Source organism: Oculina patagonica, chromosome 5 (genome assembly GCF_052425735.1).
Source record: "Oculina patagonica isolate OP01 chromosome 5, crgOcupat, whole genome shotgun sequence".
Lineage (NCBI taxonomy): Eukaryota > Metazoa > Cnidaria > Anthozoa > Scleractinia > Oculinidae > Oculina > Oculina patagonica.
Window position 1 is genome coordinate 18,169,728 of NC_135762.1, and position 16,600 is coordinate 18,186,327.

At 39.9% G+C, this 16,600-nt stretch overlaps 1 protein-coding gene and 1 pseudogene across 3 annotated transcripts in view; one reads left to right on the forward strand and one right to left on the reverse strand.

Annotated features, from left to right (window-relative positions):
- LOC144653077 (proton-coupled zinc antiporter SLC30A9, mitochondrial-like) overlaps positions 1–5,766 on the forward strand; it is an 81,929-nt gene extending 76,163 nt beyond the window's left edge. For both annotated transcript variants that reach the window (XM_078512994.1, XM_078512995.1), the window contains exons 13-19: positions 489–638; positions 1,403–1,463; positions 2,828–2,890; positions 4,015–4,046; positions 4,400–4,497; positions 4,691–4,804; positions 4,950–5,766. In XM_078512994.1, the coding sequence (XP_078369120.1) occupies positions 489–638; positions 1,403–1,463; positions 2,828–2,890; positions 4,015–4,046; positions 4,400–4,497; positions 4,691–4,804; positions 4,950–4,994 (563 nt within the window). In that variant the 3' untranslated portion in view covers positions 4,995–5,766. The remainder of the gene's footprint in view (positions 1–488; positions 639–1,402; positions 1,464–2,827; positions 2,891–4,014; positions 4,047–4,399; positions 4,498–4,690; positions 4,805–4,949) is intronic.
- Positions 5,767–7,458: 1,692 nt separating this feature from the next.
- Positions 7,459–16,600, reverse strand: part of LOC144653073 (uncharacterized) — a 30,515-nt pseudogene continuing 21,373 nt past the window's right edge. Inside the window, exons 14-20 of the transcript XR_013570662.1 lie at positions 15,419–15,518; positions 14,567–14,729; positions 13,387–13,455; positions 12,509–12,575; positions 9,656–10,509; positions 8,356–8,427; positions 7,459–7,808 (exon numbers count right to left, since the gene is read on the reverse strand). The product of XR_013570662.1 is annotated as an uncharacterized LOC144653073 (transcript). The remainder of the gene's footprint in view (positions 7,809–8,355; positions 8,428–9,655; positions 10,510–12,508; positions 12,576–13,386; positions 13,456–14,566; positions 14,730–15,418; positions 15,519–16,600) is intronic.

Below are 16,600 nucleotides of genomic sequence, written 5' to 3' on the forward strand. Positions count from 1 at the left end.
GCATAACTCATGAACTGCACACACCATTTGAATATTGCTTGACAGCTTATGTTTTTGATACTTGATTCTATCATTTTCATAATTCAAATTAGCTATCACATGTGAGAAAGTACGGCAATGTCTTCATTTTAATAGGAGTCTTGTAGTGGGAAGAATAAGTTATTGTGACATGGAGATTGGTTGGTTGGTTTGCTTGGCAATGGAAGCTCGTTATTGTAATAATTTATTATCTTTGAGAAGCGTTACTGTTCTAGATACCCAGTTACAATTTTCCCTCGTCAATGAGCTGTCTTAATCTATCCTGAGACTCTCCACCAGTGTATAAAATAAACAGAGTTCAATTTTGGATACTTGGTAGCATAATACAAGTTTCTTACATTCAATACAGCATGTTTTTAATGACATCATATTCACGACACTTTGGAAATGTCCCCTAGGCATTTGACTTGAAGTGGTTTGATGATTGTTACTCTTTTTCTTCGTTGCAGTGATACGGGGTCGAGATCCAAGTGCAGTAACAGTTTTATTGGAGGATGGTGCCGCTGTAACTGGAGTTATGCTGGCCACTGGGTGTCTAGGTCTTACATCATACACTGGAAGCCCTGTCTTTGATGCTATGGGATCAGTTATAATTGGAGGTACTGGTGACAGTTTTTGTATAAAGCCTGAGTTTTAAGTCCAATCAGCAGATCCCAGGATTCAGTTCCTACATGTACTTGTGCTCAAATAATCCCAATCAGACAAGATGAAAAAATAATCAAAAAAATGGAACAGTAAAGTTCAGTTCAGTTCAATAAGTGTTTTAGACACAAACTTGCCATAGATTGTTATCAGAGAACTTGTCCTGACCTGTAGGTATTTGTGGAACAAAGAGTGGTAGGAGCAGTGTTTTAATGGTTAGTGCGTTGGACTCCAGATCAAGTAATCTGTGTTCAAGCACTCGTTGGGATGGTTGTGATTTGTTCTTACCAATACACTTTACTCTCACTGTGCCTCATTTCACACAGGAGTATAAATGGGTACCAACAACCTGACAAAATACTGGGAGAGGGAGGTATAATGGACTAGCATCCCTGTCCATCCAGGGGAAATGAAAATACTCTTGATACAGATACAAGAATTTAGTACTGGCACTGTTGAGCCACTTTGGATTTAACATTACAGGATAAAAAAGTGTGCTTTTCAAATATAGTGTCGTGCTAAATGATATTAAAATAGGTCCAGATGTGACGTGCCGTACCAGCAGATGAACTGTGCTTGGTGGACAGTCTGTAAGCTGAAATCCTTCAAAACTCCAAGTTGACTGGCCATTCGCTGGTGTGTAACATCTACAGTTAAAGGAGATAGCTTTAGTATGATTTGTTTTTAATGACTTCCCTGTCACTTCTTTTCTTTTCTTTAGGGCTTCTTGGCTCGTTTGCAGTGTTTCTCATTCGTAGGAATGCAGACTTTCTAATTGGAAGGTATGTCAGGGTAGATCCATTTCTTTCTGCTTTCTTGTTTTTCACTGATCTAGTATTCAATAGGCAAAAATTAAAGTGACACGATGTAGGTGTTGATGCCTGTGAGGGACCTTTCTTTATAGGCACTAGTTATCCGGACACAGCCGGAGAAACAATGGTCTAAATCTAACAGGAAAATTTGCATAATGGCGTTGAATTCTCATTTCGACCTCCCTTCGTCCTCTGAACTTAAAAATACCGCACTGTTTCAAAAGAGTGATAGTTGATGAAGGGGAGAGAGTGCCGTCTGAGATCCATAAGTTGTTGTCTTGCCCCAGTGGCCGATTCCATTTCCAAGATCCTATTCCAGTGGCGGTGGCGTTGCCATTGGAAACTCTAGATGTAAACAACCAGATCATGAAATTTGAATCCTCGAATACATGGATGCTCGTTTTCAGTCCAGCATCAGGGTATTTATCGCCCCCTGGCCCAGACAGAAGAGTCAAAATGAGCAAATGGTACACTGAGGTAATATACAATTATCAGAGAATGGAACTGCAGTCCTATATCCAGCCAACAGTCGAAGTCACCTACATAGTGGTCCCCCGTATCACCAAACGAGATGCATTCTCACTGAAGACATGCTGCAAGAAACCAAACATCAACCCCAATTGACTTTAACACCTTCTGAATGACAACGATCCCTCATATGAGCCATCAGACGGTGACCAGAGAACGTGCTACGCCGAGGCACCACCGCAGACAGCCCCAGCGGAGGCCAAGAAGCGTTCACACGATACGTTCTATAGTCAGTAGTACTACAGTGATTCACTACTTATTCAGACGGTCTCTTACTATAAGGAGCAGAAGTATATGAGGTATGTTTTATCAGCTCACTGTTATGTCTTACACTCAAGACGGGTGCGTCGAGTGTCGTTCTCAGTCATGGGATGAGCCATCCTCTCCCGCCCCAAAGAGAGTCTGGCAGATATATGTCATCTTGGTAGATATACTACAGTTATAATTTTTATTTTTTTCCGTTTTATTTTAATTTAATTGCGTGAGATAGTGGATGCGCTATAAAAATATTTTTTTTTTTATTTTTTATTATTATTATTATTATTATTATTATTATTTATTATTAATAACACTAGATGAGAGGTCAGATGGAGTTGCTCCAGGTTTCACCAGGCAACTCGCATGACTTTAAATACTTCCTAGATCTTTTATGTTTGGAGTTGTCTTTCAACTTAAACAGTTCAGCCACTTATGACATTACAACGTCATCAGCACACAGAAATTGTGAGCACACATCTCATGAATTCAAGTCAGCAACTTTCCATGTCAGCTGTCTTTCTCTCTGACAACCTTGCCGTTGTCTTTAGGTCTATTCCAGTTAACAGACTCCAGCAAATCATTGAAGTATTAGAAAGTGATATTGTGGTCAGGTTGGTGCAGTATTTTGTAGGTTATTTTAAATATTTTAACATAGTTAATACAGGCTGTAGTAAATAAGGCAGAAATTATTAGAAAGTGATATTGTGGTCAGGTTGGTGCAGTATTTTGTAGGTTATTTTAAATATTTTAACATAGTTAATACAGGCTGTAGTAAATAAGGCAGAAATTGGCCTTTTTATATTTTGATACTTGTCATATTACAGTCAGTGAAAATTGTTTTCTGTTTCGTGAAAAGTCGGATTGACATTGTCAATCACTGTGCACCAGTAGTAACACTGGTATCTCTTATGTCAAAAACTCAGAAATCATCAGGCAAAAGCAATCCTTTTCTAGAACCAGAACAAGATTTTCAACTCCACAAAATCTGCATCTCTGGAGCATAACGTGTTTCATTCTCAAATTACACAGACTCCTTCTGCAGGTTTTGAAGATTGGGGGTGTTTATGTCGGTGTAAGCATTTTCGCTCAAAAGATAAGCTCTTGTATATTTCTACTTCTTTTTAAAGATGATTTCCAGTCCGACTGCGCAGACTCAGGGTTTGTTTTCATTTTTGTTTTGAATCGTTGAAACGTTACACTTCGGTGATAGCGTACATGAAGAGTTCGCCATTACGGACGTTTCTCAAGAATCACGATGAGCTAAACGTCCGTTTGAAATACCGTCGAGCTCACTCGTAGGAACTGGCGAAAATGAAGAAAAAGGTAGTTTTGTCCCGTTTTTTTTTTGCTAGTAAACATTCTTCTTTTGTGAGGCTCACAAACATTGCAGGCGGAGATTGCGCAGTACGGACTGGAAATCATCTTTAAATGATTGTGATTATTGATTGTTAAGTGCCCAGAATTGTGTAATAACGGGAAGAGTCAGGGAGTTGATCATGGTTGATGGAATTGTGGGCGCCAATTGTGTTATGAAAATTGTCTTTTGTTGCCCATTCAATGGCAGATGAATTTTCTTTTCTCTCTCTTTCTTTCTTTTCTTTCTTTTAGTTGTGAATAGTAATATAAGGTCAGGTTTAGCCTCTGTTACTGATCTCTCCTAAATTTCCCTGGATAAAAAAAGCTGCAGAGATCGCATTGTCTTGTAGGAAGTAACAAGGTTCATTGTTTCCTTTAGATCCCTCCACGATGTAAAAGCCACCGAGATGGGTAAGTTAATCATGATATAAATGGGTGTTTGCAGGGAAGTTGTAGGAATTGCAATATTTAGTCTGGCATGTCTTCACAGGCCACGTGACAGACGTGGCGAGGAAACAACACGTAATGTCTAGTGAATATTTTAGTGATTCTAGAGATAGATAGAACTCCTTTAAAAAAAGGATTGCCTTCTCAGGACTTTTGTATGCACTCCTGAAGGCAAAAACCCTCTCGTAGAATCACGGCTTCCTAAGATCGACAAATCTCTTTCTCGCTCTGTGCCCTGTAAATGCATACGAAAATTATAAAACGCTTTGAAACCACTGAAATATTCAAAACCATTCTGGTTTAAAATTGTATTCCAGGGGCAGATGTTGTACGCTTCAAGGCTGAGGTAAATTTTGATGGACGAGAAATAACTCGCTGTCATCTCAACAGAGTTGACATGGAACTGTTATTAGAGGTAGGTGTCTCCCACATTGCTGGCTTAGATTTGGTTGGATTGCAATATATTCTGAAAACAATCAATTGAAGGGTAATACTTTGCAGTTAACTGTATTGTCATGCAAGTGTCACCGTATAACTATGTTGTCAGACAAGAGTCTCTGTTTTGTAATGCAAAAAACCACTCTACTATTTGATTCTATTTCTTCCAGGAAGTTCAAAAGCTGACAACAGTGCCTGAACTAGAGCTTTTTCTACTAGAACATGGGGAAGAAGTGATTGATATGTTGGGTCAACAAGTGGACCGAATTGAAAAAAATATAAAGGTAAAGTTTTCCTCTACAATAGAACAACTCCCTTCACTCATGCATCGTATACCTTTTAAGGCCAGAGAATAACGACACATATGGAAGTTGACCAATTTTCGCCAAATTTGGAAAGGGGAATTCATTGCTTCTTCTTTCATTTCAGAAAAGAAATCCAGAAGTACGTCACGTTGACCTAGAGATCCTGTGATGTCACATGGACATTCATTCATGTAAATACCATGTCAAGGTGGACAGAAAAGGAACTTCCAAAGAGATCGTCAAAATGCACTCTAGTTTTTTTTTTTTGCCAGCTCGAAGTGATGGATAATTACAATACATGTGCTTGTATCACACAGTATGGTCAGCGTTGTATTAAGATAAATACAAGCTCTACTGATTTTATTTCAGTTGTGTTCGGAAGATAATTAATCAAATGTTGATTAGTTATGGTGGTTTTCAGTTGTATCAAAACTGTGCTCAACACTGGTCGGCGCCAAAGGCTTTCACTGGAGTGAACTTGCAAAACTGTCTTTTATAAACACATCTAAAATTAAAAGGCTACTTTAGTGTCACACCGTCATCCATGTTAAAAGGCCAGGTCACGTCAGTTTGGCGACTCTTACACATCTCAAATTAAAAACTGTAAAAAGCTATACATAAGTTAGACTAGCCCATGAGTCCATTTTGCCGGCTTCCATAGCATGAGCAACCAGAAATGTAGCCCGCGAATAAGAGAGGCGGCTGTATTCGCAGGCTACCAGAAATAAACCCCTCCCCTTCCCAAAGGAATGTTGCTTCTCCCTTAGCTTTTTGTCAGACTGGTTTCTCCAACAGATTGCCGGTACTTCTTAAGGTCGCGCAGTACCCTTGCTTTCACTTGGTATGTAAAGAGTATGCACGAACAGTGGCAACTGAAGCCGACAGAAAACGAAATGTTTGTGAGAATATATGTATTAAAGGTTCTTTGTAGTGTTCGGCGAGAGGGAAGTGGTCTTAAATGGCGGCGGGTTGATCGAGTGACTGTTTACGAATGACTTTTTCTACTTCACGTCTGTAAACCCCCTCAGCCTACGGGCCTGCGCTTGTTGGATATGAGACAGTTATAGCCTACTCGGCGCTCCGCGCCCCTCTCAATTATACTAATTATTTGAGGAAAACTATCTCCTCCCAAACATACCCAAAAAACAACCAAAAATATAGAAAACACCCCATTTATGTAATAGGCGAAAGTTTTTGGGGTTGCTTTAAACGTGCCATGTTAAGGGGCGATAAAACGACCTTCAGGTGTACCCCTGCCTTATAAATCCTAAAAAAAGGGGGAGGTCTAGAGTTCCCAACAAGCAACGTCACATAGTTCAAGCAATGATTAGAACCAAAAACGTTTTATTTTTTAATTACAATACTCGCAAAGAAAACAATACGATTACAAACAGTACATTACATACACTACTCGCAACACTAGCTCAACTTGTACTAATTACATTACTCTAAATACAGTCTTTACACTATTCTATTTACGATGCAGTCTTTACACTACTCAATTTACGATGCTTACAGTACAATCTTTATACTACTTTCTACAGTTTCGCGTCTCATATGACCTGTGAGAACGTTCTCAATGAATACATTTATCTGTTTTACTTATTAATATTTTATTCTTTTAAAAGCATGCCTAAGTTTGTTGAGGTGATTATATTCCTAACACTGGAGAAAACAAACTCAGACTTAATGTGACTACCCTACTGTCGAACACCCGGCCTGAACACTTACCATTAAATACATTCTCGTCCCCAGAGTCCACGATTCTTCTAATCTGAGCCAGAGATAGAATCCTGGCGCAGATCAGAAGAATCATGGACTCTGGGGAGGAGAATGCATTCAATAGATTTGACTTTGACATGTCAGTTGTGTTATCAGAAGGTACAGAAATCAGAAGGGGCGTGCTGCTTATCCATCTCGCATCTGATCAGTGACAATGACATTACACAGAATATTCTCACGTTCACACTTTTCTGATTGATACTGTCAACATGCCCTTACTGAATCTACAAATTGTCAGGTAAAGATTTGTTTCTTGACCAATGGAACAACAGTGAAAAAATACACGCACTTAAGCTTTTTGCGTGGATTGGTTTTGGCTCACAGGTTTTGCCGGCTCCGAGTACAAAATAAGTTATTTACATTAAATTTCGTTGCAATAGGCCGGGTGTGACCATTTTGGTTTTGGTTTCGTGTCAGTACCAGTCTCCAGCTATCAGTTAACCAAAAGAAAATCATTACTGGAGATATTACCATGAAACAAGGCGGTGATACACGAGACAACTTGTAACAACGAATTTTCGTGCAATAATGTTGGTGACACGTTGCGAGTTTTTGACTTGGGTTCAAAAACTCGCAACGTGTTGCCGAGTCAATGAGACCAGTCAATGAGTTACGTCACATGTTACACGGTGTTCGATTTTTCGCGCAACATTTTGCACAAAAAAATCGTTGTTGCAAGTTGTTCCGTGGAAGCTGCCGAAGGTTAAATCATTTGATTTTTTGGTTTTAGAGGGGTGGGCCCTTTTCGAAGAAGTGCGGGGGGGGGAATTTTTTTTTTTTTTTTTTTTTTTTTTTTTTTTTTTGGGGGGGAGTGTAAGCCCCCCCCCGGGGGGGGGGGGGCAAAAAAATCCCGTCGGGGACTTCGATTTTTTTTTTGTCTCACGCTCGCGACATGCTGAATATTTCATCTTTCACATGTTATTTTCATGTTCTGATATCTTGTTGTGGGTTCTTTGAACGACACAAGCAAGAGTTTACTTACTTTGCGATCTCTTTGCTATTTGAATGTTTTTAATCGTTTCAATTTCATAACTTGTAGGAAAGTGAGGCCCGGAAGGATTGGCGCTTATTGGAATAGGGAGTCGCTAATTATAGAGTGGGCATATATACAACTTGAATATGGTTTAATTGAACCATTGATTGTATCGTTTGCTCTTTACAAAACACCATGATGGAGTTCTCGTTCCTTCATCATCAACCCCTTGAAAAATACAAACAAGCCTGTTAGTAAGAGCTTCACGGTAATACTATAGCAGCAACCTTTAAATTATAAAAGAAAACAAACTCAAACTAATTTTAAAGAAGAATATCCAGATATCGATTTCTCCAAAAGTTAAATGTGACCATTCATCCTGTGCTGTACAAATCGTGGTTCAAAAAACATTTTCAAATGATTTCTAACAAATAGTTCCTGCAGTGACAGAGGTAAGGTAGGTTAAGTCTTCGGCGAGCCAAGTGGCCCATACAGCCGATACAGCCGGGGATGTCGTCCGCTGGGATGCTAGTCCATCGCAGCGTTACCCCCAGCGTTAAATTCGCCGTTGGCTATTTTTACACCTGGGTTGAGAGAGGCACTGTGAGAGTAAAGTGTCTTGCCCAAGAACACAACACAGTGACCCCGACCAGGGCTCGAAACCGGACCGCTCGATCTGGAGTCCAGCGCGCTAACCATTGGGCCACCGCGTCTCCCAGTTACAAAGAGCCCAGTGAGAAAGGTCTAAGTTCTTTGGCGTCAATATACAACTAACCTGTCTAAGAGCTGCAAGCTGCTGTAGAATCATCTCTTGACGTGCTGTTGGTAATCGCTCTGTTGGCGAGGACTAAACAAAGCAAGTAGTCAGTCTCGGAACAATAATTCCTCTTGTTAAAGTATTTTCGAAAAGTTTGTGGAGAATAACAATTTAGTGCAGAATGCACTTTTGTGATGGTTTGTTGGGGATGTCATCCGCTATAGCTCCACCTGCTAAGGTGTAAACCACCTGCTAAGCTGTAAGGTGTAACAGTCAATTAAAAAATTAATATCAACTAATTAATTTTTATGTGATGGGGAGTACCTGACCGTGTGCCCTTGGTAAAACGGGCAGTTTATCTACGCATTCTCTGCCCCAGAATCGCTTGTCCCTCTTAGCCGGCAAAGCCTGGGGCATGAGGAACAAATGGCTCTGGGGTCACACGATCTGATTCGCTTGATTTTTAACAAAGGAAATTTACATCCAGCCAATCAAATCAAGTTTTAAAATCCTTTACAACAATGCGATTATAAAACGGTTCATCTGATTGGCTAGATTTAAATTTCTTTGGTTAAAATCTAGCCAATCAAATCATGTGTCCCAAGAGCCACTTGTTCCTCGTGCCCCAGGCTTTGCCGGCTTAGAGGGACAGTTGGCTTTGGGGACGAGAATGTGTATCTACGTTACTTTCATGTGAAGAGCACAAAGGTATATAGAAAGGTACAACGATGGTATGTCTGTTTTTGTCAGTAGTTTCTAATAGCAAGATTGTTTATCCTTAAATACTGCCCTAAGTCCTCTTTCTTGTACGCGTTCAAGCTTTCTCCTATCGCTAGCCTTGCAGAAGTGCCAGGTGAGGTGACAGTAAGTTAGGTGTGGTAAAATGGCAGCTTTATATAGTTGCAGCTTTGCTTCTGTTGGTATCAGTTATTGATTGGCCATATTGCATTCTGCACTGTCCTTTGAGTCTTAGCCCACCTCACGCTCGAACTCCCCTTCTCCTTCTCCTTCCCCTTTGAACGCCGGCCACGCAGGCTATTTGAGTCTCTGAGTTTTTGTTGTCAGAACCAAAACCAAGCTACACTGCAAAAATTAGCTTTTTGATGCTCCGAAAGCAATTTTGAACCACGGCTCTCAATCAAACCTGTATAGGAGCATTATCATGCTGTGGGCCCTAAACATTTCGTTGCTGATGCAAGTATAATAAATAACATTTGCAAACTTCTCCTGTCTCTTTCCCCAATATTTAGTCAACCAAATCCTATCATTAAAAGAAACAAAAGGATGAAGTTTCCAGAAATCCTAAACTAAAGCTCACCTGCATTGCATAGACCTGTCCAGCTCTTTGTTCTTGTGTGATTTCTTTGCCTCGTTTATCTTTCCGTATTGCAGTCGTTCTGGAAAGATCACCCTTTTTAGGCTCTTGTTTAGCCAGTCTTTGTCGACCTCTCGGAGTATCTGACGTTTTTTCTGCCACATTGTCCTTTCTAACAGCTTGCCTACCCAACTGAGTTTTTTGGCTGAGACTTGACACTGTTGTTCGGTGTGCTTGAGGGGGGATCACCACTGATTGTGGTTTCTTTAGTGTTGGTTTACTTCTGTTCACTGAAGCGGGATCTTTACGGGAACCAACATTATCACTCTGGAGAGATAAGGGAGTACCTGGAACAGCAGATAATGTAGCACTGGAAGTCCTGGTGTAAGGTATCATAAAGGCATCCTCTAGCGGAGGGGGGACTGGTGCGGTCTCCTCGCTGGGATGACGACTATCCAAGGAAGACTGTCGCTTGTTTCGTTGTTTGGATGTTTGCTTCTTTCGCTGACTTCTCTCCGATTGTGACCTTGTTTTTATGTGGCCAGCACCACTGACGGGTGATAAAGAAGATTTTAAATGAGACTTCGCCTGAGAATTATTCCGTACAGAATAAACAGGAGATGAAGTTGTCCATTCTGATTCTAGCGACATTTTGAGACTTAATTCTTTTAACTCTGATTCAAATGAAGCATCCTTTTGGTGTCTCATGGCAGTGCCATGTTCAGTCTCTGTTGTCACTTGGCTGTGCTGTGTTCCTCTCGGACTTGTTTGGTTGTAACCCGCAGTAGACACATCTACTTCCTTGTTATGAGGCGAAGTATTTGTGTCTATGTGCTGCTGCACCAGGCCAAGGCCAGCTTCAAAAACAAAGAGACAACAGCTTCATTATTTGGATCCACGACAAAGCAACGTTTTTGAAAACATATACCAACTGAACAAAATTTCGAAAGATACATCCAGTCATTACATTTATACAAATATTAAAACTCTTACCAAGCGGTTTTAAGTTATTAAATTAGCCTTAAAAGCTTTAAACAGGTTACCTTTGACCTTCTTCAGCGTTGCCATAGCTAATTTTAAAATCATAGCAGTGCAGTTTTGTTCATTGGTGAAATTAATACATTCACGTTTTTACTACTCCGTATTTGTCGGAATAACTGGTAGAATGTTATATCATGTAGGATCACTCTCTGGGAAAGGAGCACCAGCTTCTGGGCTATAAGCATAAGCTACACATACTTAGAATCGAATATTGTCCTTAATGAAAACATCCTCGGAGACCCAGGGGCAGTTAGTCGAGGCGAAACAAAGGAAACTTGGCAAGAGTCGGTGCGGCGAAAGTCTTCAAGAAGGGCTGAATGAGTTCCTCTGGACCATTTCCAAACGGCTCTGCAAATGCTGGCTTCTAATTGAGCAGAAAAATTCCTTTGTATTATTCTGTCCAATTGGCAAACATTAACGTTATTGTCACTTTCGTGTGTTCTTAAACAGTGGTTGTTGGATCTGCTATACTTTTATTTTAATTGCCACCAGAGAGAGCCGAAAAATGTTGGGAAATCATTTCGGATGTCAGAAAGAAAGATGTCTGGAGAAGCTCGTTTCCCAGGGACTCTTTTCGCACTCAAGTTTTTATCGGGTTTACCTCGTTTTGCCCCGACAAACTGCTCCTGGGTCTCTGAGGATGTAATGAAAATAGCTATGGACTTATCACTTTAGTCCGCATTTGTTACACTAGATGTCTCCAAAGTTTGTGGAGAAGAGAATTAAATCCACGGATTAAATCAAATTATCACAATAGACCAGAAAATACCAACATATGAAATATTTGGCCCTTCCTGGTAATATTCTATTTATAAATATTGTTCATAAGTGGATCGAGACGAAAATCAAAGGCTCATGAGCAGTCGTGAATGTGAAAAACTGATAGCCCAGAATAGCCAAAAAAAATGCGCTGACCGACTGATTGTCTTGAAATCGAACGTACGTCAAGTGAGTCGAAGCGAGGACCCCGAGAGAGACCGAAGTGGCAGAAGAGGACAGAGGGAGCTGAGGAAGAAGCAGGACACCAGCTGTCCATGCAGGGCAAAACCAGGTACTCAGCCAAACAGGACAGTGAATCGACATACACCGAGAATGGCAGACACGGACAGAGGCAAGACAACAGAGCCCCAGGACCGATGGCAGGAACAGAGTCCCAGAGGCCGAACGACAGACTGCGCTTCCCGCCCCCGCACCCCACTCCACACCAGCTCAGCCCCCACGCCAGCCACGAGGGCCCCGCACGCCCGAGGGCGCCCGCCCCGCAGCAGGGGCCCGGGGGCGGAGAGACGGGGGGGGGAGGAACGCGACGACAGGGGGGCGGCCGGCCCCCACGGTGTGGGGGCAGCAGGTCACGCAGTAGCTGCGGAGCGCGCACGTGCTGAGTGCGCCCCTGCCAGCGTCCCTGAAGACGGAGGAGCGGGCCACAGAGCGGCGGGGGGGGGGGAGGGGGAGGCCGGGGGGCCGGCCCGAGCGCGGCGCGGGCGTCTCTGGGGTGGGTCCAACGCCAGGGCAGCCCACCCCGTTACAAGCCAGGACCGGAGCCAGCAGACGCAAAGTCGTTTTGCATTCACGACTTAAAAAAATGAACTCAGTCAATTTTCCTAGTTCTAGGACCTCACGCTTGGTCAACAATAGACTTTCTAATTTAAGTCGTTCGCCTGTCGTTTCCGGTTTGGTGGTAGTGGACCCCGCTCGTTGCTCGCGCTTCGCGCCCTGTAATCTCAACTTGTAGCCAAGTCTAGGTCAATAACAGCTGCATGATACTATTATTATCAACTTTGCTGCAGCAAAGTGGCAGTGATATACTTAACATACGTGAGATTAATCCAGATACATCGTGACCACCTAACTCCAAATGCTTTATCCTTTTTGCAGCTTTTTCCTTATGAAACAAATAAAATTCACAATTATCCACTGAGTAAAATGCGTGTCCCGAGAGCAGTAAGGTATTTCAGTGAACAACATATTGTTATTGTTGTCTCATTCATTTTTGTAGTCGTAGAACGTTTTATATAGATAATTTAAAAAAAGGCGCAAATCCGTTGCAGCGAATAGATAATAATAGTAACTGTTTTGTAAAGAAGTGTTGCTAAAAAAAACAAATTGTCTAACTAATGTGAGAGAAATTTGTGTCTTAAGGAGGAATAGGCTTATATATTTGAATCAGAATTTTTTTCAATTTGAATCAAAGGTTGTTTAACAGACGTCTTATTTGTGTTAATCTTTCTAGGTCCTAGGGTTTATTCACTAAATGCACATATGACCCTTATATTCAAACATAATGAGCTTTCTTGACCTGTAAAATCTTTGAAATTAATTGCCAAATGACATCTGACAAAAGAACTTTTTTAAGCAATTCCGTTCACTCCAGAAATAAAACAAAGACATAGTTCAAACAGGATAGACTTGAAAATGTGAAAATGATAGCCCTGGTATAGACAATGAGCATTTTGTGATTAAGAGGTTTTAAATCAAATGATGTAAACCACACTCCAATTATCAAAACAAAACTGGGCTTTGTACACACAGTAATGACTGTAATGATTTACAGTAAGTGGCTTGTAATTAGCAGAAGTTATTTCAAATAACTTCAGCAATAAGAAAAATATATTTAGTAAATAAATATATTTTTCTTATTGCTGAAGGAATGTATTCATGTGACGTATGCATGTGTATTTGTTGGTATAACTGACCTGCTGGGCTGACTCATGTGCCTGTAAAATACTTAATTGTAACGCCTCTGCACGATGCCTTGCTTCTTCCTAGAAAATAAAAGAGAAAAGAATGCAACTTAAATTACGTTATTTGATGAGACAACTCCTAATGCAGTCCCCCTGCTAATATCCTGCCACCTTTTATCTTTTTAGCTTATTATTTTTACTTATTTATGGCAAAGAATCATTAGGTTTCATGGCTGCTTACTTTGCCAGAGTGCCATCAAAACCGTAGCTACATATGACCAGCTGTGTATTTTGTGTGTTTTTTATCTCGTTACTGAATTACTACTGAGCCATTTTCATGTTATTGGCAATAATTCAACCATTATTTCTCCATTGCACACCAGCGCATTTAAAACCCAGCATCTATTTGGGGCCATGCATTTATTAAATAAATGTCAATTTCGATCATAATTTGTCCACGGCATCATTTTTGTCATTAATGCCTAAAACAGTAAAACTGAACTAAAAAAAATCAACTGGACAAAAACAAAATTTCACGTTCTCTTTAGTCAATTTTGGTGTTAAGTATTGGCTTTGGTAGGTCAGCTATCTTTAAATATAATATTGATTAGTCTATTCTCAGCTCTTATTTAAGGTTATAGATTAAACTCATTAATTAAATATCAAACTGCTACATTGTGCTTAAGGTTGCGCAGGACCCTTGCTCATTAATAAATTCATTAGCCAAATTTCTTGACGGGATGCTATCTTGTAAAACTTTAATTCACTACATTTTGAACATCGATTTTGCTAAAATTTATCAAGGATAATAGGGGATGATAAAATAACATCATGATTGTCCTTTTACTAAGAGATGACCATTGACTGTGATGTTACAAGCTCTTAAAAGTTAACTGCATACAATGCGATTTTGTGTCCTAGTTCTCAGCTAGAACAGCGCAACGAATGTTATGAAAATAACCTACTGATCAGTCATAACCTCTTTTGTGTTATGACAAGAGCGACATTTTCGATAAACAAAAATTCTCATGAATATTTCGTAGTTTGTGCATACTCTTAAAGTAAATACATACTAATGGTTGCAAGGGTCCTCCGCGACCTTAAAACTCTCCCTTTCTTTTTTTTTAACCTGGGATTTACCAGGAGACTGGTATTTACATGTAAAAAATGTGGTACAGAATTATTGGCTGACCTCTTTTTCCTCTCGTAGTTTAAGTTCCCCTCTATACTGCTTTTGAAGTCTTTCTCTCTCTAAAACTAGTGCCTTTTCTTTCTCTGCCTCTTCTTTTAGTCTTCTTTCTTTCTCCTCTTGCTTCAGTCGTCTTTTTTTCCTCTACTTGTTCTTTAATTGCACGCTAGAAGCAGATTAATAGATTCAGTTCAGTTACGAGGACCAGACTAACCTGAGTTGTAATTTAGTTTTTGCACGGTGCTATCAGGTGTTAGAACTGATGCAACTTTGTGACTGATTTTACACCTTCACTGGGTATTACTCTTTATAATAACTACCACGCATTAATTAGCATTTATTAATACATGTGTAGTTGTAAAATTCATTAACTATTCATGAGGGTGCAAACCAATCCCGGCACAGTATTCAGATCACATGTACACAACTGTAAAGCCCAATACAAATCAAACAATAAAATTAACTTTTGATACAAACTCCTGCTCAGCTAATTGGTATTCATTTACTTTTGATACAGATCTCTACCGAATCGCATAACAATACTTTGCATTCAATTTATTGTTTTCATTTCACAAGTATTATCGGTGAGCCATTGTAAACGCCCATACAGATCTCCCGCTCATATTTTATCTACCACTTACATTTCTGTTGCATCATTGACCAAGTTTATTATTTGCATCATATTCATGAATGCAAATCACACCAGAGAAAATCACAGAAGGCCAGATTTCACACAAGCAAATTACACACATGCACATAATGTTGGAAAGTAACATAAGAGAGTCATGAATGTTGATTAAAATTTGCACATCACAAATTACGAAATTTACAAGAAAATCCTACTAAGCTGGTCACCTGATGCTCAAGTGTTTTCAATCTTTTCCTATCAAGTTCATCCTGGTTCATGTCACCTAAACTTTGCAATCCATGACCTCGTGCATGAACATTACCAGCCCTGTAACAAACACCATACACAAGTTATGTATAACATAACCCAAGTTTGGATCCAGGGAGGTACTTTGTATATTTTTGAGTGGGGGGTGTGTCACTGGGATTCTGAAAGCCTTACCCTACACTAGACCATGTTCCGCTGATTTTGCAACCCTATACTAGGCAAGGCACTGATATTCTCTACCCTATACCAGACTTGCTATTTTTAGAACTGTAAACCGTAATGTTCTTATTTACGTTTAGGAGAGCCTCTTTCTCCTCTGAGTTTCTATTCCTATTCTGGACTTAATTCTTCATACAACTAATCAGTTTCTTGGAAAATGATACCCTATTCTAGACCAAAACTCTCTGATTTCTATACCCTATCCCAGACCTAAACTGCTTGAGAACCTTACCCTTTACAGCAGCACATACCTATATAGCTCAAATATGTCAAATATGGGGGTTGAATTTGTTAATTATCAAATCTTTTTAAAATATTTATAAAAAAAAAATTTTTTTTTTTAGTAGTAATGTCGCCGTTTACTACTAAATTAGTCCTAACTAAATTTTGCAGATACTTTTAAGTAATCATAATTTCTTGAGAAAATGACAGAGCCATGTTTAACAAAGTTGTCTATTAACCCATTGACTCCTGGAGATTTTCCAAAAACGCTTTTTTTTTTTTTTTTGTTTTTTTATGGTTTTTTTTAAAAAAAATTATCTCCACTCCCAAACCCCCCCCCCCCTTTTTTTTTTTTTTTCTTTTTTTTTTTTTTTCCTTTTTTTTTTTTTTTTTTTTTTTTTTTTTTTTTTTTTTTTTTTTTTTTTTTTTTTTTTTTTTTTTTTTTTTTTTTTTTTTTTTTTTTTTTTGCCCCCGGGCGGGCGCGGGGGGGGCACCACCCCCCCCCCACGGAAGAGGGGGGGGGGGGGGGGGTTTTTTTTTTTTTTTTTTTTTTTTTTTTTTTTTTTTTCCCTTTTTTCTGGTTTTTTTTTTTTTTTGGTTTTTTTTTCTTTTTTTGCCCCCTCTGTGTGGGGTTGGGGGTGGGGGCCCCCCCCCGGCAGACCCCCCCCCCCTTTCCGCCCGGTGGGGCGGGCGGGGGTTAA